The sequence below is a fragment of the Leptonychotes weddellii genome, chromosome 2 (genome assembly GCF_054177405.1).
Source record: "Leptonychotes weddellii isolate Sample4059 chromosome 2, ASM5417740v2, whole genome shotgun sequence".
NCBI lineage: Eukaryota > Metazoa > Chordata > Mammalia > Carnivora > Phocidae > Leptonychotes > Leptonychotes weddellii.
In genome coordinates this window covers 124869940-124896607 of record NC_138370.1, presented here as the reverse complement: position 1 = coordinate 124896607, position 26668 = coordinate 124869940, and the positions used below count along the sequence as shown (strand labels likewise).

At 37.7% G+C, this 26668-nt stretch overlaps 1 protein-coding gene and 1 pseudogene across 9 annotated transcripts in view; one reads left to right on the top strand and one right to left on the bottom strand.

Annotated features, from left to right (window-relative positions):
- Positions 1–964: 964 nt before the first annotated feature.
- Positions 965–1358, bottom strand: LOC102738952 (small ribosomal subunit protein uS8 pseudogene; annotated as a pseudogene).
- Positions 1359–10523: 9165 nt separating this feature from the next.
- MTHFD2L (methylenetetrahydrofolate dehydrogenase (NADP+ dependent) 2 like) overlaps positions 10524–26668 on the top strand; it is a 128013-nt gene continuing 111868 nt past the window's right edge. For 3 of the 9 annotated variants that reach the window (XM_006729813.3, XM_081812283.1, XM_031024270.2), the window contains exon 1: positions 10524–10713. In XM_006729813.3, coding sequence (XP_006729876.2) covers positions 10574–10713 — 140 coding nt within the window. In that variant the 5' untranslated portion in view covers positions 10524–10573. Of the gene's footprint in view, positions 10714–10744; positions 12021–12733; positions 13528–26668 lie in introns of those variants that run through there. The other 6 variants (XM_081812285.1, XM_081812288.1, XM_081812287.1 and 3 more) reach the window with 6 other exon arrangements.

The following is a 26668-nucleotide window of genomic DNA, read 5'->3' as shown; positions in this document are numbered from 1 at the left end:
AATAAATAAATAAAATCTTTAAAAATATATATAAACAATTCACTTATCTGCCTAAGCTAGGGACATCGGTTTCATCACAGACTGACCCTCTCTCTCTGCTTTGCATCCAACTGGTCTCTGGGTCCTGTAACTTCTACCCCATTAACAAGTCTCGTATGTAATTGTTCCTCTCGATTCTCTGTGAAAATGCCTGAATTATGCCTCTCAGCTTTCACTGCACCATTGATGTAACTTTCTAACTAGTCTCCCAGACCCCCACCTATCCCTTCTAATCGATCTTATTCACTGCAAAATCATTGTTCTAAAGAGCAGATCTTAAAAGGTCATTCTCCTACTTGAGATTCTTCAATGGCTGCCTATCACCCGCAGCCAATATCACTGAGCTTAGGTTGAGTATTACTTTGCTGAGGATGCCATAACAAAGTACCACAGACTGAGTGGCTTGAACAACAGAAATTTGTTTTTCTTACAGTTCAGGAGGCTAGAAGCCCAAGATCAAGTTGTCCTCAGGGTTTTCTTCTGAAGCCCCTCTCCTTGGTTTGCTGATGGTCATCTTTTCCGAGTATGTTCACATGGTCTTCCCTCTGTCCGTGTCTCTGTCCTTAATCTCCTTTTCTTTTCCTTTTTTTTTTTTTTAAGATTTTATTTATTTATTTGACAGAGAGAGAGACAGCAAGAGAGGGAACACAAGCAGGGGTGTGGGAGAGGGAGAAGCAGGCTTCCCACTGAGCAGGGAGCCCAATGCGGGGCTCGATCCCAGGACCCTGGGACCATGACCCGAGCCGAAGGCAGACACTTAACAACTGAGCCACCCAGGCGCCCCTTAATCTCCTTTTCTTATGAAACCACCAGTCTTAGTGGATTAGGCCTACCCTAGTGACCCCATTTTAACCTTATATACCTATTTATTTATTTATTTATTTATCCCACTGAGGCATTTTATTTGCACATATGTATTACATCCTTAGAAAAAGAATCCCAGGATTTTCTCTCCTGTGGGTTTTCATCTTGTTTCTTCATGGTCCATGATGCCAGCTGAGGTTGTCGTACAGTGAAACCAAACTGGTGGGGTGGGAGCAGGTTATTCTGCCATTTTTCTAGATCTTTCAGTTGTACATCAAATCTGGGGCTGATCACTCCACACTTGTTTAACCTTCCCATGAGGTTCACAACAATTTTCCCAGCTCTGTGATCATCAATGATTTCAAATTCTCCAATGTAACATGCTTCATCATCACAGTGAGAAACTAGACGATGACTTTGGAGCATGGCCAAATAAGAACCTGGCATTTGCCTCTCCTTTCAGGAGTGTTAACGCTCTTGAGAACATCCGCTGGGTCATTCACACGCACCATTATGGCGGCACGGAAAGATGGCCGAAAGAACCTTATTACCTTTTTAAATAGCTTATCTCCAAATAAGGTCACATTCTGAGGTACTGACAGGACTTCAACCTATAAATTTTATCAGGTTCAAAATAACAAGTGGCTTACTCATCTGATTCTCTATAAAAATTCTTATTATTTGTACTCGCGATTGCCTTAAAATACATAAAATACTTAGTTGGCCCAAAAACTGGCCCAGTCTTCCTTGAACCTTTCAAAATTTAATACTCCTCTGGCAGAAAGAGATCTAAATTCCAAACCACTTTTATAATCATTCCATAAATACTTTACTGAACATGCTGTTCATCATTCAGAAGCTAAACTTTACACCGAGTAGGTAAACTGGTTATACTTAATTATTGAAGAAAAATATGTGCACGTTATAAAAATTCAACAGGTAAAAAGGGTTACACAGTAAAAAACAAAACAAAACAAATCTCTCCCTCCTACTACAGATCTTTGTTTCTCCTTCCAAAAGCCTATTAGGATTACTAATTTTCTGTGTGTGGATATCTTGGAAAAAACAGTCTTTACCAGCATACAGGTGTGAATGATGTACATATGCACATACACACACACAATTCTTTTATGATACATGTGGGGAAATACCATTTATACTGTTCTGCACCTTGTGTGCCTTATGTGAAAATATGTTTTGGTGTATGTTCCATTTCAGTGAATATTTTCACATATTTCCCTACAGGTAGAGAGATGTGAGACATAGCGTTTTATTGTTGGAATGTATCAGGATTTGCTTAAAAAGTTTTATATTGATATAACTGTGGGGCTTCTAGTCTTTTGCTTCTTTTGCTCTAATTACTATCTCATTTCTTTTCCTTGTCTAATTGCATTGTCTGGTCGTTATTATATAATAATGTGTTCTAGACATTTTTGTCTCAATTTCAGCCTATTAGGCTATTTCTTCTATTGTTCTATCATTAGGCATGATGCTGATTTTGACCCCTGTTTTGTTTTTTTTTAAAGATTTTATTTATTTATTTGACAGAGACAGAGACAGCAAGAGAGGGAACACAGGCAGGGGGAGTGGGAGAGGGAGAAGCAGGCTTCTCGCGGAGCAAGGAGCCCGATGCGGGGCTCGATGCGGGGCTCGATCCCAGGACCCTGGGATCGTGACCTGAGCTGAAGGCAGAGGCTTAACGACTGAGCCACCCAGGTGCCCCCTTTGACTCCTGTTATATGTGTAGGTTGTTACTACTGTTTTTAATATTTTAAAAATATCTATGGGAAGAACACACTTCCAGCCCCATGGTTCTTTTTAAATTGAACTAGCTCAATTTGCATAACATTCCTAGTCTTTACTTGCCCTATTTTATGATTCTCTTGGGAGGATAAATCACTTATTTGGAAAGAATGAATCAAGCCTGCTTAGTTCAGTACCTCCAGCTCTCCCCTTGGAAGCAAGTCCTCCATGTGGATGAAACCCCTCTGGTTCAAAATGTGTAGTTGACTTAGTGGTTGCTGATTTGTGGCATTCAGTTGGCAGTCTATTTGACTCATACACTAAGCTGCATCTTCCAAAGTATTTGTAATCAATATTATATTAAATACTGGTTTCTTATTCCATACACCACTAATTTCCCATTTCACTTTTTTCTTTCCTTTTTTTTTTTTTTAAGTGTTCAGGTGTTTTCTTGAGTTCTTTAGATATCCCAACAATAAGTTTGTGATCATATTTTATTAAAAGTTTTAAAAATCTAGGGGCGCCTGGGTGGCTCAATCAGTTGAGTGTTTGACTCTTGGTTTCGGCTCATGTCATGATCCCAGGGCCGTGGGATTGAGCCCCTCTTTGGGCTCTGTGCTCAGCACACAGCCTGTTTGAGATTCTCTCTCTCTCTCCCTCTGCCCCTCTCCCTGCTCGGGTGCTCTCTCTCTCTCTCTAAAAATAAAATAAATAAAATCTTTTTAAAAACGTTTTAAAGATCTAGAATGGATGGTTAATCCATTTTTAACAATGACTGTGGACAATTTAATCAATTGCCAGTTTATTGATATAGGCACATAGTATGTGCTGAATAAATAATTATTTAATTAAATTTTAAATCATTGTATTCATATATTCATAAGTAAATGCAACACTGTCTTCATGTTATGTGCTTTCAGGTCTGATTCCCCAAATTATTCATTCTCACACCATATCAGTTAAAAGCCTTCAATAAAGAGCATCATGGGGATGTGGATTATTCTCTTCTAGTTTTAGACGCTAAGAAAGGGTTTCATTTCCACTCAAATATGGTACCAGAAAGGTGTCTTATAGAATGAATTAATATACTACAATTATCTGTGTATACAAATAATGTTACAGCTACCAGAATATAATAGCCTGTAGACAAGGAAGGAGATAACAATCATAAGTACAAGAGCAAACCACTCCTCACATCGTTATTTAACAAAGTAGTGAATTTAAACCAAGAACCTCATCTGTGGTTTGTATTAGGAGTAAAATTGCCCTTTGGAGTTCTTTTCAGGGACTGAAGTTATATCAGTTCTTTTAAATTAATTCTTTAGGGGGCGCCTGGGTGGGTCAGTCACTTACTTGGCATCTGCCTTTGGCTTGGGTCATGGTCCCAGGGTCCTGGGATCAAGCCCCACATCACATTGGGCTCCCTGCTCCCCTGCTCGGCAAGGGGCCTGCTTCTCCCTCTCCCACTCTCCCTGCTTGTGTTCCCTCTCTCGCTGTCTCTCTCTGTCAAATAAATAAATAAAATCTTCTAAAAAAATAAATTCTTTAGGCAGAGGTTTCTTTGAACACAACATGATGATGGTAATAAAGTACTTTAAAGTAGAAAAAAGAAGTCCTACTTTGAAAGGTTTTATAAGTGAAGTTCCTGGAAGGAAGAGTATTAGGGTTAAGGGTGTGGTTATTACAGCCAGACTACGTCCTTACAAACCTCAACTTTGGCACAGACTAGCTGTGTGAATTTGAAAAATTTCCTTGACTTCTAAGAGCCTCAGATTCTGTATCAGTAAAATGAGAAGGAAAATAGTAATTCCCTGTGAACCCTTATGACATTATTGTAAGGATTAAATAAAGGTAATGCATGTAACACAGTACCTACAGTAGCAGGAATATAGTAAGTTTTCAATAGATATTAGTAAATACTATGTATTTTAAATATAATTATTGACATTCACATTAACTCTCTTCTCTTTATCCCTTCCACCAGTTAAAATCTATATACAATTTTACCATCCATTTAATTGTCCTTTCTACTTAAACATGAGCACATTATTGTTACATGGCAAGGAAAAGCTGAATTGGAATGTATGTACAGTTTCTTTTTTCCTTGGAAATGTACCATAAACACAGTGTGTAAATAATCCAAAAAAATGTTCTTTTCATCTGAGACTTTTTACTGTTCATAGATACATATTTTTCCGCTAACAACTTAAGTGGGGATTATTTGGGATAGGAAAAAAGGATTCTGCTATCCACTGCCCACCCCTTTCTGGCTGTAATGACTCAAGTAGACTTTCCTGCATAAGGAGTTGGAGCCACCAAAGAAAAATGGACAATTTTATGGGACTACCAAATATTAATAACATTTTATTCTAACTTTTCTAGTTGAGTACCATTAAAAACATTTCAAAGGAACATAATTATGAACATTCTACATTTTGACTAAGTAATTTATACTTCATTTTCATGGCTAGATATCAAATAGTGGTTAAATTCTAACATTTTGTTATATGTGATTACAATCAAATAAAAATAATATATAAATGAAATCTCTGGGGCCGTATGCCCAAATGTTGACAGCATTCATGACAATAGTGGCTCCTCCTGATTCTTCTCCTCTTCCTCTGCTTCCCTTCAGTTTTTCTGTAACTTCCACATTTTCTATAATGAGCATGTAACCAAGAATATAACCTTTATTTAAAAAGAATTCCAAGGTTATGTCTAAATGACCCACAACATCTAGATGAAAGTCAACCTTGAGTCCACTATTTAGATACACTGATGAATGAAGCTTCATCTCTTCCACAAGCAACACTTTCATTTTCTGTATTATTATGGCCAAAAACAGTTTTAACAAATTCTATTACTAAATTCTTACAAACCTGCTAATGAAAAATTCTCATATGTATTATTCTTTTCTGTGCGTTTACCTCCATAGATGCTATTTTTTTCTTCCTTTCTTCCTTCCTTCCTTCCTTCCTTCCTTCCTTCCTTCCTTCCTTCCTTCCTTTCTTTCTTTCTTTCTTTCTTTCTTTCTTTCTTTCTTTCTTTCTCTCTCTCTCTCTTTCTTTCAATTCAGTTAGCCAACGTATAGTACATCATTAGTTTCTCATATAGTGGTCAATGATGTGCTTTTTAAATCATTGTCAAGCTTTTGCGTTCATGAAATATGGGTGCCCTCTAGAGGCCAAATTACTTACAGAAAAAGTGATACACAGTACTCTTAGAAAAGGGGCTTCTTCATTAGAGAGGGATGTGGATTACATCTAAAGAGAACCAACACATGTTTCAGTCCTGTGTTTTATCCATTTTGATTCAGTATAATTTACATAAATAAAACATTCTTCTTTTAAGTGTGTAATTTGATGCGTTTCACAATTGTATAGACCATGTACTATACCATGATCAAAATATGGAACATTTCTATCAACCTCAAAAGTTCTTTTGTACCCCTTTTAGTCAGCCCCAGATGAGCAGTGCAATATGGAATAGAAATGGTGAGAAAAGACATCCTTGCCTTGTTCTTAATCTTAGGGGTCTTTCATCATGAAGTAGAAGGTAAGCCATGGGTTATTCCTAGATGTCCTTTATCAGCTTGATGAATGTCCTTCTATTTCTAGTTTTCCGAGAGTTACTTTTATCATGAATAAATGTTTAATTCTATCAAATACTTTTTCTACATCTATTGAGATCATCATTGTTTTTTCTTCTTCAATCTGCTACTATGGTGAATTACATTGATTATTTAATGTTGAACCAGATTTACATTCCCAGAATAAACCCCTCTTGATCGTGAGGTATTACACATATTTATACATATTGCTATTAATTTTGCTATTGTTTTGAAGATTCTTGTTACTATGTTGGTGAGGGATCTTGGTCTGTAGTTGACCTCTCTTGTAATGTTTTGATATCAGGGCAATGGTGGCCTTATAAAGTGAGTTAGGAAATGTTCCTTCTTCTATTGTCTGAGAGATTTGCATAAGATTGTTATTATTGCTCTCTTAAATGTCTGAGATAATTCATCAGTGAAGCCTACTGCCCGAAGATTCTTTATCACATGGTTATTAATTACTAATTTGTTTTTAAAAATCTATATAGAGTTATTAAATTTTTAAATTTTTTGGGCCAGTTTTAGATGATTTGTGTTTTTAAATAAATTTGTCTATTTTATTTCAATAGTCAAATATACTGCATTAAAGCTGTTTATATTATTACTTTATTAATATTTTAATGCCTTTATCATCTGTAGTGATATCCCCTCTTTTCATTCCTTATCATGACAATCTGTGAGCTTCTGAGGGAGTTAATTTTGCCCTACCTACTTCCTACTAAGTTAGCCTCCCACAGTTTGGTGAACACTTACAGAAGACATGAGACTCCTGGACAGAGACAAAGAAACTAGTTGCTAAAAATGACCAGTCCAGAAGGGAAATGAAGAAAATAATTTCATTTATAATGGCACCAAAAAGTTCATATGAAATACATAGTAATAAACCTAACCAAGGAGGACTTGTACACTGAAAACTACAAAATGTTGCTTAAAGAAATTAAAGACACAGATAAATGGAAAGACATCCTGTGTTCATGGTTCAGAAGACTTACTGTTGCTAAGATGCCAATATACCCAAAGCAGTTTACATTACTAGACTTAATGAAATGCCTATCAAAGTCCTAAAGGCCTTTTTTTGCAGAAATAGAAAAACCCATCCCCGAATTCATATGGAATCTCAAGGGACCCTGAATAGCTAAATAATCTTGGGGAAAAAAAAAGAACAAAGTCGGAGGTCTCACATTTTCTGATTTCAAAACTTATTACAGGGCATATTGTTAACTTGGATTTGTGTATATTGTTTTATATTCTAATACTGTGTTAAACTATCGAGAAACTGCTGTTCTTATCTACATTCCTCTGTACTTAAAGTGTTTTTTTCTCCTCCTGGCTGCTTTAAAAAATTTGTTTTCACTTTGTCACTGGTTTTGAGCAATTTGATTATGAAATTAGGATATAATTTGGTAAAGTTTTCTTCATGTTTCTTCTGCTTTGGGTTCACTGAGCTTCTTAGACCTGTAGGTTTATACTTTTCACCAAATTTGGAAAATATTTTACCGTTATTTCTTTAAAAAGATTTTTGTTCTCCATCCTTTCTCTTTGGGGAATTCCAGTTACATTTGGTGCGTTGAAGTTGTCCCAAGGCTCACTGATGCACTATTATATTTTTTAGCCTTTTTAAAAAAACACATTTCACCTTTGATAGTTTTTAGTGTTTTCAAGTTTACTAATCTTTATTTCTGCCACATCATTTTGCCAGCTGGAGGAAGGGACAGACTTACGGCCATATAGACAGCTCATGTAAGAAAGAAGTGGAATTGTAGATAAGGAGGAATGAATTGACTAGTAATAAGTGCTTTTGGTGCAACTGGTTGTACATTTTTTTAAAGACTTATTTATTTGAGAGAGAGAGAGAGAGCGCACCTGAGCATGAGTGGGGGAAGGGGCAGAGGGAGAAGGAGACTCCCCACTGAGCAGAGAGCCCCCATTCACCCATTCAGCTTTGCTCAATGCTATGCTAGGTACAATGGGGATATAAAAGAAGTGGACTAAAGGGCATGCCTTCCTCCCCCATATAGAGCACAGAATCCTGCATATGTTGCTAGACTGATAACTACTCCTGGGCTGGAATCCTTTCTGTAGGATAATCACTCCTGGCTTCTATCCTAGCCTAACCAGACTACAACTGCCGGGACAAACCTATAGCAAGACGAATGTTAGGATAACTTGTTCCTTGTAATGAGACTGCATACCAGAGGAACCCAGAAGTGTCTCATCAATTAGAGAGATATAAGGTTATTATAAGATTTGGGGAAGGGTAGAGGTTAGGTGAAATTTACATAAAGCAATATTTTGGTAGGCTCAAAGCAGAAAAGAGCTGTGTGTAAAGGGGTCAACATCAGGTTGGACTGCAAAGTGGACCCAGGGGCCTATTCCTTGGAATTGATAAAGGTAAGACAGATGTGGAATGTGTTCAGAAATCCCTCATCTGAAGCTTTTTAGGTAGGTTGGAAATAAAGGCTGCTTCTTTGTTTGAAATTGACTTAGATCATGCAGAATAGGATGTTTCATTCTTATTCATTTGATTTTAAACATCAAATTTTCTGACAGTTATGATTTTAGAGAACAAGGATGCTAAGTAAGAAAGCGGTGGTCAAAGGGATTGTGATGAAACTCACAGCTGCAGCCTGATTGTGAGAGAAATATTCTTTCCCTTCCCCTCCGCAGCTGGTTTTATCTGTCTCTTATCTGTGTCTGTTATTTGTTAAAAAACAAGATAACAGGTCCAAAATGGAGTTGCTTATGCTAAGCCCCCCTTCACCAAACTGAGACTTAATGAGTGTAGAGGCCAAGGACAGGCCACCCCAAGATGGGCCACTTGGACATGAACATTATTTTGCCTTAAAAACAATCCAAACCCAGCAGATTCAGAAAAAGTTTTTCACTTCCCCAACTGCCTGCTTTACCAGGAAGAGAGCTATTAATAGATATTCCTCTTTACCTAAGAAACTATCTGCATAATAGGGCACCTTTGTTTTCCAAACATCTCCTTTCCCCTTCCTGTTAGTGGTCTCTCTCCCTTTGTATCCTCAGACCCCTACCCCTCTCCTTAGCTCATATAAGCATCATGTTACCTGTCTTTGGAATTTCCAGGTCTGTGTGGATTCCCCATATGTACGCTATTAAATCTGATTCTGATTCCCTGTACATAAGGTATTAAATTTGGTTTTCTCCTGTTAATCTGTCTCATGTCAATTTGATTTTAAGTCTATCTAGAAGGACCTCCCTAATTCTTCCTCCCCATTAGTTTCCTTTGTCCTAGATACGGCATCTTAAACCAGCAACCAGGAATCACCTGATCAGCACTAGTTAGGTATTGTGACTGATAGATCCCTGCCATCCCCTAAAGGAAAGTAACTTTGCAATAACAAACCTACTTTTTTGCTAGTATAACTTTCTTGTTCCTGCTCCCTTCTGCCCAGAAAAGTCTTTCATTTTGTACAGCTCCTCAGAGAGCCTTTCAATCTGCTAGACTGGCTGCTGCCTGATTCAAATTGATTTTTGATCAAAGAAACTCTTAATTTTAAAAAATATGCTTCAATTTGTCTCTTAACATATTCCAGCATAGTGAATGGTCAGTCTGACTTTTACTTTTTCAGACGGAGTTGATATTTTGCTTCCGCCTTCGTTGTCAATTCACCACACAATGCAGGTTCCTAAGCTGTGTTAACTTGGTCATCAACTCTGGAAAATAATAGACATTGGTCATTTTTTTTCCTTCCAGAAGTGGAGATAAGGTAGAGCCATAGAAATCCTAAAGTTCACTCACACTCACACCTTTGTTTCTCTCTCCAGCTCCCAGGTATCCCAAGATGGTACTAAAGGAGTAGGAAGCAAAGAAGCGGTTAACATGCTTCTGGCTTTAAATCAATTCCACGTAGCCTCGGAGGTGGTAGGACATTTCTGGCTAGGGTAAAAAGAGGCATGCTGCTTGGACTGATTAGTTTAGACACCTTACCTGTGTCCTCACTGTAGGAAAATCAGAGGTGTAGCGGGTGGGTGAGAAATCACACCGCTAACAGCCAGTCTCAGGGACGCAACCCATCCCGCACCCCGGCGTCCTCCTCCCCATCCCCCATCCTTTGCTCAGCCAGGGCTTAGGTCCTGGCCCCGCCCCCTAACAGTCCCGGAGTTCCTTTGGCCCCGCCCCCGACCGACTCAGAGCTCGGTTTCTGGCTCCGCTTCCCGGCATCCTGTAGGCCCTGCCCCCAGCCCGGAGCTTGGCTCCCGGCCCCGCCCCGGCATGGCGCCCAAAGCCGGCTGAGGGAGGGACCGGCTCCCCGGCCCGGCCGGGTGGGGGCGGAGCCCAGTGTGCAGCTGCGAGGACGGCAGCGGCGGGGGGTGGAGCCTCCGCCCGGAAGCCAGCGATTAACGGCCATGGCAGTGCCGGCCCGCGGCTTCTACCTTCTTGGTGACCGTGTGAGCCGCATGCTGGCGCAGGGCGGGAGCGCAGTGCTGCCGGGGGTTCCGGGAGCAGACAGGCGCGTGTTCCGGGGCTTTCGGAGCAGCGGCGTGAGGTACGAGCGCCCGAGACGCTCGCTGTTTTCGGGTGTGGGTGCCGACGCGTGCGGAGCCGCCGGCTGCGGGAGGGGCGGCGGGCCGTGGGCCGCTGGCGCCTGCCGAGCTTTCCCGCGTCGGGCCAGAGGTTAGGGCAGCCGCGCGGCGTGGCGGGGCTGGGGGCGAGGCCTGCCTAGGCTTTGAACTTGGCCTTGCGGGCAGGTCGCGTCGACCTCAATTCGGGCAGCCGGGATGTGGTCTGCTTTGGGCTCTGGCGCCAGAATATTCCTGTTTTGCAGGAGGTACAGTGGAGTGGTTTAGGAGACATTTGAGGCCCTCAGGAAAGGCGAGGTGGAAACAGGTGGTCTGCGTGTTTCAAGTAGTTGCTTTTGTTTTGGTTATTGTTGTATTTCGTAAACAAAGGAGTGAGCATTGTCTGGATGGTTTACTAGTGTTTGAGTTTCTGAATTCCTTTGTTGATGGTAATTCTGAGTTCTTTTCCAACTCTAAAATTCTTAATGATTTCACAAAATCAGATATTAATCTTGATTTCTCAGTCTTTTTCTGTATGGCTCTTCCCAAACCTCTCCAATCTAAGATTGAAGTAATCAATCTTAGAATCATTACATCTTTTTGGACCCCGTCGCTGGCTAGTACGTTACATGGTATGGTTTTAACTTCTGCACAGTGGCACCCCTGAACTCTTCACTTCTCCGCCATCTACTTGTTGGAGTTGCAAACTCAAACCTAAGCATATAAAAATATATTCCCTTGACCCAGAGCCAGTGAGTCCAGAAGAGATTCTGTTTTCAAGACTTTCAGGGCTTCCAGTAACGCATGTTCACTGCAGTTCTACGCGCTCAGAGATGGTCTTTTTCATCTTTTTGTATCATCAGTGAGCAGCACAAGTACCTGGAAGAAAGTAATAATCAGTAATGCCGAAACATAGCTACAGCTTATTTAATTTAAATTGGTTGGTTCCTATTTTATACATATATTTGGTTCTCAGTCTTGAGTGACTAAAATAAAAAGATATATATTTCCAATAGGGTTTACTTTAGATGTAGTTTCTGTTGATTAGGTCTTCCACGAAGATATGTGAGACCGTAAGTGATTCAGAGTTCTGGTTAATGAAGCTCTCTGGTGTTTGAAAGAATTTGCCAGTTGGTTTGGAATAACCAACTGTACTACCTAGGAAAAGCAGATTGTGTAAAATTCTGTTTGAATTGCAGAATTAAAGGTATAATGTACTATAGTAACTCTGTTTTTTGAATTTCAGTTGTTTTAGGGCTTCTTTCCAGAGTGAGGATAGCCTTTTCCAGATTGTGTAAGTTGATGAATTTCCCTTTGTCAGCTTGATGTAAAGAACCCATCACCTCATCCTCTCCATATACTTTGAATGGGAGTCAACAGAACCCAAACATTTCCTGGTAGCCACTTGCTTCATACACACGTGGCACAAGCAAAGGGATAATTCAGATCTTTTAAATTGTATTTAATGGTCTCTTTATAATTTAAAAGATGAATGCAACCGTTTTGGAAAGCTACTTTTTTTAAAAGATTTTATTTATTTGTCAGAGAGAACATGAGCGTGGGCAAACAAGCAGGGCGTAGTGGCAGGCAGACAGGGAAGCAGGCTTCCTTCTGGGCAGGGAGGCTGACTCGGGACTGCATCCCAGGACCCTGGGATCATGACCTGAGCTGAAGGCAGCCACTTAACCGACTGAGCCACCCAGGCGTCCCTGGAAAGCTGTTCTTAATATAAAGAAGTATTACTTTCAACCCAGCTGCTTTCAGCCCCATTTGATATAAGTTATGACTATAAAAATAAAGAATACTTTTGGTAGTTTTTATTTTCTTACGGCAGTGCTAATCAAGTTAGGATAGGATGGTGTTTTTGACATCCTCTTGGCACTGAATACCACATATGAAGGTCAAGTTGGCTGTCAGGTTGAGAAACACCTGTGGACTGTTGGGTCTCGGGTGGGGAGGAACTCGGACAGTGTGTTGATGCTTATTGGTGTCTCTTTTCTCTTCTAGGACCAGCAGAGAGAAGAGATTCCATCTTCCAGAGGTCGCCACTGTCTGCCTCCCCACTTGTCCCAATCCTCAGTCATCTTTTTAAATAATGTAGTTACACATTAGTTGTCTAGTTCTTCATAGTGAATGTGGTTTAATCTGACATCATTCCTGTTGATTTGAAATTTGAGCCTTAGTGTTATTTTTATTGAAAATTATCTTTGAGTTTGATAAACTCTGTTTTAAATTAACAGATTTATTGTCAGTTTCTGAGCTACACAGAGCCTTAAAAGAAAAACGAAAAAGCATTTTTGATTATTTTTCATATTTTTGACTAGATACCTGTACTAATGGAACATGTAAGTACTTCTTTAATGAAGTATTTAATTGGAATTTCAAGAAATAATCTTTGGCAGAATTTGAAAATTATAAAATGTTGAAGTATCATTTAAGCTTTCTCTCATTTTTAAGATTTAACAGTGAGTCAATTTCCTCATGAGAAATTAGATCTTATTAATTGGAAGAAAATATATTTACTGTCAAATAAATAAGCCCTTATATTTGTTGCAGCTTATTGTTTCTTGAAATGAATTATCTAAATAGACAAAAAGTTAAAAAAAAATTATAGTGATTAAATTTTTACTATTTTTGCCTTTTTGCGTGAGTTTACAGATGAAAATGTCACTGGATTATAAATATCACATGAATCTTTGGCCCATTGTTTTCAGTGTATGGAGCTAGGCAGCAGCATTTCCCATTTGGAGGGGATGTTACACACCTTGTACTTTAATGCCGTGCTCAAAGCAGATTTGCAGGTATCCTACAACAGGGACTTCCTAAATGCGGCTTTAGATCATCCTACCTGAATTTATTTTCAGTAATTAAATGGATATCCTAAGCGTTTGTTCCATGTTTATCCTGTTGCAAAGTGATTCCCAAAGTCGTTAATTTGGCAGATTCTTTTTTGTCCCTTGCTCCTGATATGATGCCTTTAGTATTTGTAAAATTTTGTGTCTGGCCTACAGCTCTTGATGGAAACCTCACCTTTCTTTATGTCTCATTGACAATGGCTTTATAATTTTTGCAGCTAGACCAGCATTTAAAAAAAACAAAACAAAAAACTACAATTCTGGAGCTATTAAAAAATACTGATTTATGTTCGTTAACTATTCATGTCTTGTAGAGGGAGTAGTTGAATTTTATAATTGAAAAAAGACCAAATTTCATCAGTAAGGCTGTTCATTTTTATTCAAATTCTCCCCTCTAGTAGTCATTCAATATTTCTGTCTCTGCAACAGAATTATTTGATGTAAAGATCCTTTTATCCTCATGTGCAGCTTGAAGGACCCAGACTCCAGTTAGGACTATTACTAAAGCTGATTTTTCATAGACTGATTTCAACCAAGATAAGAGTTAGTTCCAATGACTAGCAAAAGCAGTTTCTCAAAATCATATTTTGTTGGGAAATGTGATAGTGTGGTTTTCCTATCTTAGTGCCTTACCTATCTAATGAGATAGCTGTCTGGCTACAATGTTGCTTTCTAAGCAGTTCTTAATGTCATTTTAAATTTAGAACCTACATATTTTGCCATTTAGTGTTTCTATATCTGAGTTTTATGTCTGTGTCCCAGCTGTTCAGAAATAATGTGTTCTAATGTAATGTCTCCGAAATCAAGTTTTCTGATTAAAATGGGTCAATAGATGAAAAAAGACTAGTATTAGACGAACCATGAGAGACTGGACTCTTGAGAAACAAACTCAGGGTTCTAGAGGGGAGGGGGGTAGGAGGATGGGTTAGCCTGGGGATGGGTATTAAAGAGGGCACGTATGGAGCACTGGGTGTTATACGCAAACAGTGAATCATGGAACACAACATCAAAAACTAATGATGTAATGTATGGTGATTAACATAACAATAAAATTCAAAAAAAAAAAAGACTAGTATTAATCTCAGGTCTTGTTACTCAGTCATGGTGTTAGGAATAATTAAGCAGTTTCTTTATGACCTGAATCTTTGTTTTTCAAATACTATCTTTTCATGTTAATACCTTGATTGGATGGTTAAAAACATCAGGAAAAAACAAAAATGCCACATAATTTTCCATGGTAACATACTCTCCTGGAATTCTGTGGAGCCCAATGGCAGGTTTGAAAATAGTTTGGGTTGGAGATGATTAAGTTGTGGAGGGAGGTTTAAAGAGCTTGGAACTTGGGAGAAAATTGAACTGTCAGAGTGGGATAAATTAATGATTAATAATAAATGAGATTTGCTATTGGGTGCCTTTTGGACCAGATAAAAAGTACTTAAAAGAAAACTTTGTGGTCAGAATGAAGATAAAAAATTTTGTGGTCAGAATGGAACATAATCTAAACCTAAATTAGTGTCAAAGAACTCAGGGTTGGGTGTATCCAAGAATGCTTATCCATGCTGCTCCACTTAACATTACATCATGTCCATTTTCTGTGTTACTATTGTTTTTACTAATATTTTATTGGTTGCATTATATTACATTAAGTCAATTGGTCATAACTTACATAACCATCTCGGTATTGTTCAGTGTCTAGTTCTTAAAACATACGAAATAATTTACTCTCAGATTTAGGTCATGTTCTTGTCAACATCATACCAACAGGGTTTGTTCACTTAATGATCAGAATGAAAATGATCAATGATCTATGTAGGTTTCTGTAATTACTCACAATAAAGAGTGTGCCTAGAACCAAAAAACTGAAGATTCATAATTCTAAAGTTAGGGCATATATAGTTTAAAATAGATGACCCTCTCTTCCCCTATGATCCTCTGTTTTGTTTCTTAAATTCCACAAATGAGTGAGATCATATAAAACAAGAAGAAATCAGAGAGGGAGACAAAACATAAGAGACTCCTAATCATAGGAAACGAACTGAGGGTTGCTGGAGGGGAGAGGGGTGGAGCGATGGGGTAACTGGTTGATGGGCATTAAGGAGGGCACATGATGTAATGAATGAACACTGGGTATTATATAAGACCAGTGAGTCACTGACCTCTATCTCTGAAACTAATAATACATAATGCGTTAATTAATTGAATTTAAATTTTAAAAAATTCAAAAAAAATAGATGTCCCCTCCCTGCTTTGGTTATTTATGAATGACTAATGAATATCATCTTGCCTTTAATACAGTTGTGTTGTTGAAAAATAAATTCTTACTAGTATGCAGTGAAACTTTACTCTGTGCTAAGCACTTTGCTGAGATTTTTTTGCATAAGTATATCCTTTTATCCTCACAACAGCTGAAGTAGACTATTACTATTCCTAATAGATTGGGTGATTGAGGCTTAGAAAAACTAACTTGCCTAGGCTAACAGTAAATAAATGGTGAAGACAGGGTTTGAACCTTAATGATCTACCCAGTGCTTTGCTCTATAAGCAACTTATAATTATTGACATATCTCACTATTCCTTTTCTTGAAAACATTTATTAAATCTCGTAGAACTTTTGTGAATCAAGAAAGCTAATTTTGCATATAAATCTTAAAAATTTTCTTGTCAGATTCCCTTAATGAAGGGTATTTTTTTTTTTTAAAGATTTTATTTATTTATTTGACAGAGACACAGTGAGAGAGGGAACACAAGCAGGGGGAGTGGGAGAGGGAGAAGCAGGCTTCCCGCAGAGCAGGGAGCATGATGTGGGACTCAATCCCAGGACCCTGGGATCCTGACCTGAGCTGAAAGCAGACCCTTAACCAACTGAGCCACCCAGGCGTCCCATGAAGAGTATTTCTTAACCTAAGACTTTATGGACCGATTTTAGGGGATCCATAAACTTAGATGGGAGATCACTAACCTCTAACAAATTTAGCATTTTCTTCAGTTGTAAATGTTGGCAACAAAGCACGGTAATATTAGCAGTATTTGAGATATTGCCAGTAAAACCTCAGATACTTAAATATTACAGTTGATGCAGATATTCAAAACATCATATATACTCATCATTATGTAGTTATTAGACCTGCCACTAGATGCTGTTCTTTAATGCTTTAAAAACAAAAGTGATAGCCCTATTTCAAAAAAACTGGTTTCCTTGTAAACCTGTGTATTTTGTATTAAACATTCAAAAGATTGTTCTGAGAAGCTGTCCAAGGGTTCTTGTGGTACAAAACTTAGCATCTAAGATTCTGAAAAAAGCATGAATGTTGTTTAGGTAGCCACTGATGTTCTAATTTACAGGTTAGGGACCTGAAAGAGATGAATTGCAAAATTGAGTAACAGAATTACGCAAAATGAGAAGAACTTGCTTTTAGGTTTTGTTTACAAAAGTATAATTTCTGATAAAATAACTTTAGGGTATAAGTGTAGTATTTGGGATGTGAAATGAAATGTTTTTAAAATTCCTAAACTTAACACTCCTAAGTATTCATTCACTTTCAAAAAATTTATTTACTTCAAAAGGCTCCCTAGTACTAGTAATTGGTTTTATTGGATATATAATTTGCGCTGGTTCCCTTGGGTTTCATTTCTGTTGTACTAATTCAAACTCAAAATCTCCAAGTGAGGCCCTAAAATACACAGCAATTAAGCTATGGTAGGACCTGCAGAGAAATCTGAATTGCTAATGATTGTATTAGGCTTTTTTTTTTTATCTTTATAGATCATAAAACAGTGCATTGCAGCCCTAATTAAAGTTGTGGTTGAAAATGAGATTGGAACCTAGATGCAGAAGCGAGATGCCAAGTATACAAATTAAATATACTGCTGATCTTGGGTAGATTTTATTTGTTGTTATTTTACTATTTTATAAAGGAGTATTTTAATACCCAAGAAAAGTAGTGATTTATTTACTACTTTGCTTTAGATAATTAAATAACTACATTTTGTTCTAGTAACCATAGGTTAGGATGGTTACAGTTTACTTCCTGGAAAATACAGAGAAATAAACAAGCTCATGGAAGCAACACTAAATGATGGCTTTCTGGTCTCCTATTGCTCCTTGGTTATTTGATATGTCACCATCTGTCACTTAAAAGAGCTATTTTTATAAATCATCCAGTCAACTTTTAGCCAAATCCCTTTCTGTAAGTTAAACAGAGAACATTCCCATTATGTAGATAAGGAAATTGCATTCCTTTCAGAGCAGTTGAGTTGTCCAACCTCATTATAGCTCCTGTGGACCAAGAAAGTATTCACTGGAAATGTAAGCAAACAGGCATTTATTTGGGCAATTAGAATTGCAGTTTGGGAGACTCAGATTCAGGTAGAAATCTGACTCCTGTTCTGAGGAAGACAAAGAGGGGACAGAATTATAAAGGCTAAAGTTCACAAGTGCAGTTCTCATTTAGGTCCTCAATGCAAAACAGACTGAAAGTAGGTTAACTGAGATTGGTTGGGTTAATATGCAAATGAGGGATTAAAGGTGAGGCTAAATCTAGGCTGAGGGTGTGTAGCTGGCAAAAAGTTCAGAGTTCCTCCAATGAGGACCTGCACAGATTCCTCCCTACAGCCTTTCCACACAATTTTCAAGAGACTTCCTTAGGCTTGCTTGCTCCATTTTGAAATCTCCTTTTACAGTATTAACGGTGAACCAGGGCTGTCTTCTGGCTGGGGATAAGTAATCTGTAATGCATTATCCTGCCCTACTACTGACCACCCCCACCCCCACTGTGATTTATTGCTTTTTAATGAAGCCACATTTAGTGCCAGCCCAGCAATGGGAGGAGAATACTGAAAGGGAGAGCTCTTTGTCTTGCCTTCTTTGGGGGTCACTTGCAACATTACCTATTCAGGAAATTACACCTGAGCAAGTAATGACAGGGTGCATTGTGTGAAAAACATCTTAGGGGTCAAATTGACAGCACTTTATTAATGGCAATGGGAATATATAAGTTTTTGACCAAACCACATTTTTAAGAGTAAAAAGAGATGTTAAAATAAAATTTGATGGGTGCCTGGGTGGCTTAGTCGGTTAAGTGTCAGCCTTTGGCTCAGGTCATGATCTCAGGGTCCTGGGATCCAACCCCCGGTAGGGCTCCCTGCTCATCATGGAGTCTGTTTGTTCCTCTCCCTCTGCCCCTCCCCTTGCTTGTGCTTGCTCTCTTTCTCAAAATTAAAAAAAAAAAAAAAATTACATATTTGAAATATTTTACTGACATAAATATTTTAGGACCTATAAAAGAGTCCTGTTCAAAGCTGTTTTCAAAATTAATATTTTAAAAGGTAATTTATATCCTTATACATTAAAACAATTGAAAATTTTTGATCTTTATATTAATATACTCAATTTTTTATGTTAATTATTTGACTACTAACTTTCAACACACGCTGACTTCTTGGTACATATTCTTGAATCAGTTTCTTAGCCATATCTTTAATACCTTGACACTGATCATTTTCTGGAAAAAAAAAGATGCTTAATTTAAAAATTAAATTTGTTGCAGTTTTTTTTAAAGTTGCAAATTATTCTTTTCTTTAGACATTGTATTTTTAGTTTTCAAAGTACTTTCTCTACAGATGCTAAAGCACCTGTTAAGCTCAGAGCAAACTGCTAAATGGAACAGTCTCAATTCTAGTTTTTTTCATATTGAAATGTGAAGATATTTTAGCCTAAATATTTTCACAGTTGCTGTCTTTGTGTCTCCTTTCAGAGTATCTTTCTTTGACAAATACTTAGATTAAATGTCATCACAGAAGTTGTTTGTATTTAGGACTATTAAAATATTTTGCCTTATTTATTTATCCATGTTTTACAGGTGCAGTAAAATTATAGGTCTTTTCAATTATATGCCATTACGTTCCAAAATATAAATGTATTCAGTGAAAAACAGCCCCATCAAAAGATTCTTCCCACAAATTGGAATATTATAAATTAGGATTATAGATTTGTTTACTAAGGCTGCCACAAACAAAGTACCACAAACTAGATGATTTAAAACAACAGAAGACTAAAGAAGCTAGAAGACTGAAATCATGGTATCCGCAGAGCCTTGCTCTTCTCTTCTTGCTGGCAATCCTTAGTTTTCCTTGGTCTGTAGGGGCATAACTCCAATCCCCGCCTCTGTGGTCATGTGGATTATTGAATTAAGGGCCCACTCTACTGCGGTATGACCTCATCCTCATCCTACATCTTAATTATATTTGCAAATACCTTATTTCCAAATAAGGTCACAATCACAGGTGCAAAGAACTAGGATTTGGGAGACACAATTCAACCCACAACAATAGACTTTCAGAATTGCTTTTATATTGTTTAAGCCATTCTTGTTCAATTAGTTCTTATATTGTTTCTCCTGCTTTTAAAGGGATAAATTTCTTCCTTTGCTTTCGAAGGGATACGATTTCTGTTTGTAAGTTTGGTTTCAGTGACTGCAATTCACTAAAAGCTTCAGATCTCAAGTCCTCTTTCCAGTGTCCTTAGTGTATCTTCTGAATGTGTTGATTAGCAATTTCCAACAGATTTTGAACAAAATGCACAATTTTAGGCCTTTTAGGCTAATTTACAAAATAAATTTTCAAACATTTATTTCTAAAATCTGACATAGGCAGTGAGGAGAGTACATTCTGCCATGATAAAATATTTTTTTTTTTTGTATTCAAAATAAACCTAATAAGGCTTGCAGTAGAGTTACAGTAACTGGGTTTATGTGTACATTATTTGCTAGTTTTGTTTTTGAGTCACACTTTAGCTAGTAGTAGATTATAGCTTGTTTGCACACCGCTCTAAGGGTTTCGGGCACATATGCTTCACAGGTTTGTTCACATTGAACCGGACTGACCCCCTGTCGGGAATGCTAGAGTAGGCATTCCTGCTCTGAGTGATGGGGGCCTAAGGAAGTGGTTCTTCACTGAGGCTCGAGAACCACTTTATACGTGCGTGAATACACTACTGTGGGATTTTAAAATCTAGTCTATAGAGAGCATTCCTGGCAATTTCTTAGCCAGTTTGTTTCAACAGCTGAGTCCTGTTGTATTCTATGACAGGAATTTTGTCAGAGTTTGCACTTTTTGTGCAAACCAGAGGCAAAAATGTTTGAGTTTTTCATTAGAATTAAGAACTTTTCATCCCCCGTAATCATAAACTAAGTGAAAAGACAAGCCACATAATGGTGATAGCTGATACACAGACCTAACTGATGATACAAGATTAGTGTTCAGAATGCATAAATAACTACTACAAGTTAGACACAGATTAATAATTCATTAGAAAAATGGACAAAAGTGATGAACAGGCATTCCATAGAAGAGGAGCTCCAAATGGCCAATTAACCTGTAAGACGTTCAACCTCTAGTAAATAGGGAAATGGATATTATGAGCACAACTAAATGCCATTTAACTAATTGGTTTAGTTAAAAATTTTGACAGTATCAAGGAAGTAGAGCAATAGAAACTTTTATACACCATTGGTGGACTTGTGAACTAGTGCAGCAGCTTTGGAAAACAAGTTGGCATAAATCGAACCCCCATGTGTATCCTTTAATCAGAAATTCCATTCTGGTGTGTATACCTTTAAGAAACATGTATATATTTTATTTTATATATCATGCATGTTATTATATCTTTAATGTTTAGAGTTACAAACATTGGATGATAAAGGAAAGCAATGGAATTATAAGCCCACATTTCAGGATAGTGCTTAACTCTGGGAGAGGAGAGGGTTTGGGTAGAGGAGGGTTACGAGATGATTTTGGTGGTTATGGTGATACCATAAACTGGGTGGTAAGGTTGTTAATTATTATTTTTCCTTTTTATATGTTTTGTAGATATTTTCTATCTGTTCTTAATATAGTTCAAGAAGATCTCTTTTTGATAACATTTAAAAAACATTTTAAGATGGGTAAATATCCAGAATACTGCGTGTCTCACCATTTTATGTTACATATTCCTTTTTAATCTTTAGCCATATGCAGGCATGTTTTAAGTTAAAATTATGTACCTACAACTTTTCATCTCACTTTTTCACTTAACTTTATGAAGAATATTTTCACATATTGTTGTTTTTACAGTTACTGTTTTCAGTGGCAGCATAAGAATTCCAACAAATTATAATACAATGAACAATTTAACTCATAATTCCACAAATATTTAGTAAACACATACAATGTGCAAAATACTCTGGTATTAAGGACATTGTAGTAAATACAAATGTCCTGCCTGCACAGCTTCCAGTATAGTGTGTCCACATAGGAGTGTGGAGCAGTGGTTTCAACAAGGATTTGCCATACCACAGCAGGGTCAGAGCAGGGTGCTGTGGGGGCTCATAGCGGAGGCAGTTCCCCAGGGAGAAGGGGTCAGAGAACATTTCCCTGGGGTCCTTCCAAGCTGAGACTTGAGGAATGTGTGGGAGTGAAGGAGGAACAGACTTGCTAGGACGTTGGGGAGGTCAGAAGGAGAAGGAAGAGTGTTTCAGGAAGAGGGAATAGTGTATGTGAAGGCCCAGAGCAACAACCCGGCCCAGTGGATAAATTGAAATGCAGCTGTGTGTAATGTGGGACTTGGCGAGCTTAGTGTTCCTTAGCAACGAGGCCAAGGAAAGCTCATGCAGGGGCTTGTAAGCTTCAGGAAATTTGGATTTTAGTTGGAACTCCCTTTTCTCAGTTTTTCTGGTCAAAAATTTTGGAGTCATATTTGACTTCTTTTCCTCATCCCCTACATCCAGTCTCAGTAAATCCAGTGGCTTCATCCTCCAGATTAACTCAGAATCAGACTACTTCATACCTCCCCTACTACCCTCTTTGTCCAAGCCACCCTATCTCTTGCCTGGGATACCACACTAGCCTCTTATTGGTGTCCCCACTCCCTCCTCGCTCCCATAGTCTGTCCTCCACATTTTCACCCGTGATTGAATAATGAAAATCGGGTCATAGCACTCCACGAAATCACCAAATGGCTTCCTCCCTCACAGTAGAAGCCAACATCCTTTTGAAGGTCTGCAGGACCTTATGTGTTCTGATGTTCCATGACTTCTCTGACTTTGTGTCCTGTCCTGGTCCATTTGTTTCCACCACAGCCACTGCCCTTCTTGCCATTCACCACCATACCAGACACGCTCCTGCCTAAAGTACTTGCTCTGCACTTCCCTTGGCCTAGAATTATTTTGTCCAGATAGCCACGTGACATATTCCCTCATTGCCTTCTTTTATGATAAAATATCACCTGATTAATAAGAGAAGGGACACCTAACCCATCCATATAAAATGACAACTCTCTGGCGATGCCTGGGTGACTCAGTCGGTTAAGCATCCAGCTCTTAGTTTCGGCTCAGGTCATGATCTCAGAGTCTTGAGGTCGAGTCCTGCGTCAGCTTGTGCTCAGCACAAAGTCTGCTTGAGCTTCTCTCTGTCTCCCTTTCCCTCTCCCCCTGCTCACATGCATGTGCACATTCTCTCTAAATGAGTGAATGAATGAATGAATGAATGAATGAAATCCTTAAAATGACAACTCTGGCTTCCAGATATGCCCTTTCCCTCTGTCACACATGATATGTTAAATATTTGCCTTTTAAAAATTTGTCTTCTTTTAAAAAAAACTTCATGTCTGTCTTCATCTAGAATATAATTCCCATAAAAGTGGGCAGTTTGTTTTGTATACTGTTATTTATATTTCCTAGAATAGTGCCTGGTAGATAGGAGGTTTTCAGTATGTGTTAATTAAATTAATAGACAATGAGCTTGAAGTGAGGAGTTTTAATAGGGAACTGGCATGATTAAATTTGGAAAATCACTCTGGCTGCAGTGTGGAAAATGGATTGGCAGAGATTGACTTGAGCCAGGGAGAACTCTTAGGAGCTGTATGTTTCTATGCCTGAATACTTGCACTGTTATGGATATTTAATATTTTTCAACAGTACACATGTTGAAAAATCTCATTTGTTTATGCACTAAAGACTATGTGAGCTAGATAATGTGTGTGTTTACTGGTTCATCCAGCATGTGGACTGATAGGGGCATCCACCCTTTGGGCCTCCGCTAATTCCAGGTTGCTTCATTTCTCCTTATATTTTATCTCCCACAGAGCCAGGCTAGCTGAGGCTCTGCAGGGACTGAGTGAATCGATGGGCTGAGCCCGCTGCTACGAAAAATCCTCAAAGTTCCTATTTATAATTGGGTGTTTACCCATAAACACCAACTAGGCCAGGCTGTAGCATCTCAGCTGTAATTAGCAAGCTCACTTAGCACATTAGTGCTATAAGGTAAGCCCTGTCACTCTCTCAGATCCCAGCATACAGGATGCAGTCAAATTTAATCTGTATATAAATTGTCTCTCTATGGAAGCCAGGATTCCATTTATGCCACTGCCAACTCTGACATTCTCAGGGTCCCACAGCTTTGTAATATCTAAGGCATAATTATCCTGGATTATGTTCAGTGATTGCCAGTTTCACAGTAGCCTGTGAACAAATTATTGTGTGTGACAGATAATCAACTAATAAAACATGTCAGCAGCAGCATTTCTATGCATATGCTATAAAATGTAACATGGAGCTCAGGTGATTTCGTAATTTAAAATACAAATGCATGTTTTTTATTATAAAAGTGAATTCTAGTATATTAGGTAAACCTGCTTCTATAGTATTTTACCCTAACTGACTATTGTTGACACAATTTAATTTATGGAAAGTATTTATTTTTTGCCACCTCATAGAAATGAGTCCTGCTGGAATAAGTTGCCATATATGCAGACTTTAGTATTTTCTAATGTAAGAGGACCTTGTTCTCTTAGAATTAAAAGGTCACTTAAATGAAATGTAGATATGGGCACTGGAAATTCAGTTCCCAAAACGTTTGTTATCTAATCTTGAAAGATAAAATTTAAACTCAGAAGTATTTTATCTTGATTTAATCTGTAATTATAATTGTGTACTAATCATTAGAATGTACAAAGACACAAACTACAAAAGCTCACTCAAGAAATAATAGATAGCCAGAATAGCCCTCTATATTAAAGAACTGAAATTTGTAGTTTTAAACCTTTCCACAATGAAAGCTCCAGGACCAGACATTTAAGGAAGAAATAATACCAATTCTGCACAAACCCTTCTGGAAATTTGAAGAGGATGGGATATTTCCTAACTCATTCTATGAGGGTAGCATCATCCTGATACCAAAACCATACAAAGACATTATAAGAAAACTACAGACAAATACCTCTCATGCACAGAGATGCAAAAAAATTTAACAAAATTTTAGATGAAGTCCCCATAATTTGGAAAGGAGGAAAGGATAGGCAATGAAGTTTATCCCAGAAATGCAAGATGGGTTTAACATTTGAAAATCAATCAATGTAATTCATCGTATTAACAGACTAAAACCAAAACCATGTGATCATATGATTATCTCTGTAGATATGTAGAAAAGCATTTGACAATATTCTGATATAAAGTCCCATCAAACTAGGGATAGGCCTAATCATAGAACTAAATGTGTAACCTGAACCCATGAAACTTCTAGGTGGAAACATTAAAGAAAACTTTGTGACCTTGAGTTAGGCAAAGATTTCTCATACACATCACCAAAAGCATACTCCATAAAAGGAAAACTGAATGAAGAACATCAAAATCGAAAACTGATCTCCCAAAGACACAATTAAGAGAATGAAGAGGCAAAGCACAGACTAGAGAAAATATTTCAAATCATATATTGGTAAAGTACTTGAACCTAGGTTGTATGAAGAACTCTCAAAACTCAGTAATAAGGAAACAACCTATAGAACAATAGGCAAAACATGAAATCACACAATTCACAAAAGAATAGAGGCAGATGATAAATAAGCACCTGAATAGACGCTTAATATTATTATTTATTATGGGAATGTAAATTAAAAGCACAGTGAGATACCACCACATAGCCAGTTGAATGTCTGAAATTTGAAAGACCAGCCATACCATGTTATGCAAGTATGTGGAACAACTGGAACTCTCATATACTGCCGGTAGAAATGTAAAATGGTACAACCACTATGGAAAACAGATTGAGAGATTCTTAAAAATTTAAACATACCTATCATATGACCCAGCCATTCTGCTCCTAGGCATTTACTTAAGAGAAAATGTACCTGGCTTGTACATGAGGGTTTATTACAGCTTTATTTGCCATGACTAAAAACTGGAAACAAGCCAAATATCCGTCAACAGTTGAACAGATAAACAAATTTTGATATATCCATACAATTGAAAACTACTCAGCAATAAGAAGAAATGAACTGTTGATACATGCAGCAACATGAATGAATCTTAATTATGCTGAGTGAAAGTAGCTAGATAAAATGGAGTATGTAGTGCATGATTCCATTTTTATAAAATTCATGATAATGCAAACTAATATATAGTGACAGAAAGCAGATCAGTGGTTGCCTGGGGATAGGGAAGGGGGTGTGGCAAGGACAGCAGAATGGTGAGATTACAAAGGAGCACCAGAATTCTTCTGAGGGTTTCATTTGCTTGATTGTGGTGATAGTTTCCCAAGTATATACATATAATAAAACATCAAAAGGCACACTTTAAATATGTGCAGTATATTTTATGTCAGTTATACTTCAATAAAGCTATTAGAAAATTAGGACAGTGGAGCAAGATTGGTACACTGATTTGTCATGATTTTCCTTGTCTTGAAAGCTGTGAAATTTTTGGTGAAAAGTAGATAAATTAGAAACAAAAGTTGACTTTACTTACAGTTATAAAGTTGTATTGTCTCATCAGTTTATTTCCTCAGTTAATTGTTTACCTATGGCAATGATTATTTTTAAAATATACTTTTATGTTGAAATGAAGAAGTGGTTTTCGAACATGGTCATGCAGAAGAATATCTGTGGGGATTTGTTAGACATGCAGATTTCCAGGCTCTTCTGAATCGTGGGGGTAGGAATCTACAAGTTTGGCAAGCTTCCCAGGCAATTTTGGTGTATGTATGCATAGACCACATTTCAGAATCTTGGTAGAACAATGTTCATGTCAAAATTGTATGAACTGGGATGGACACTATTGAC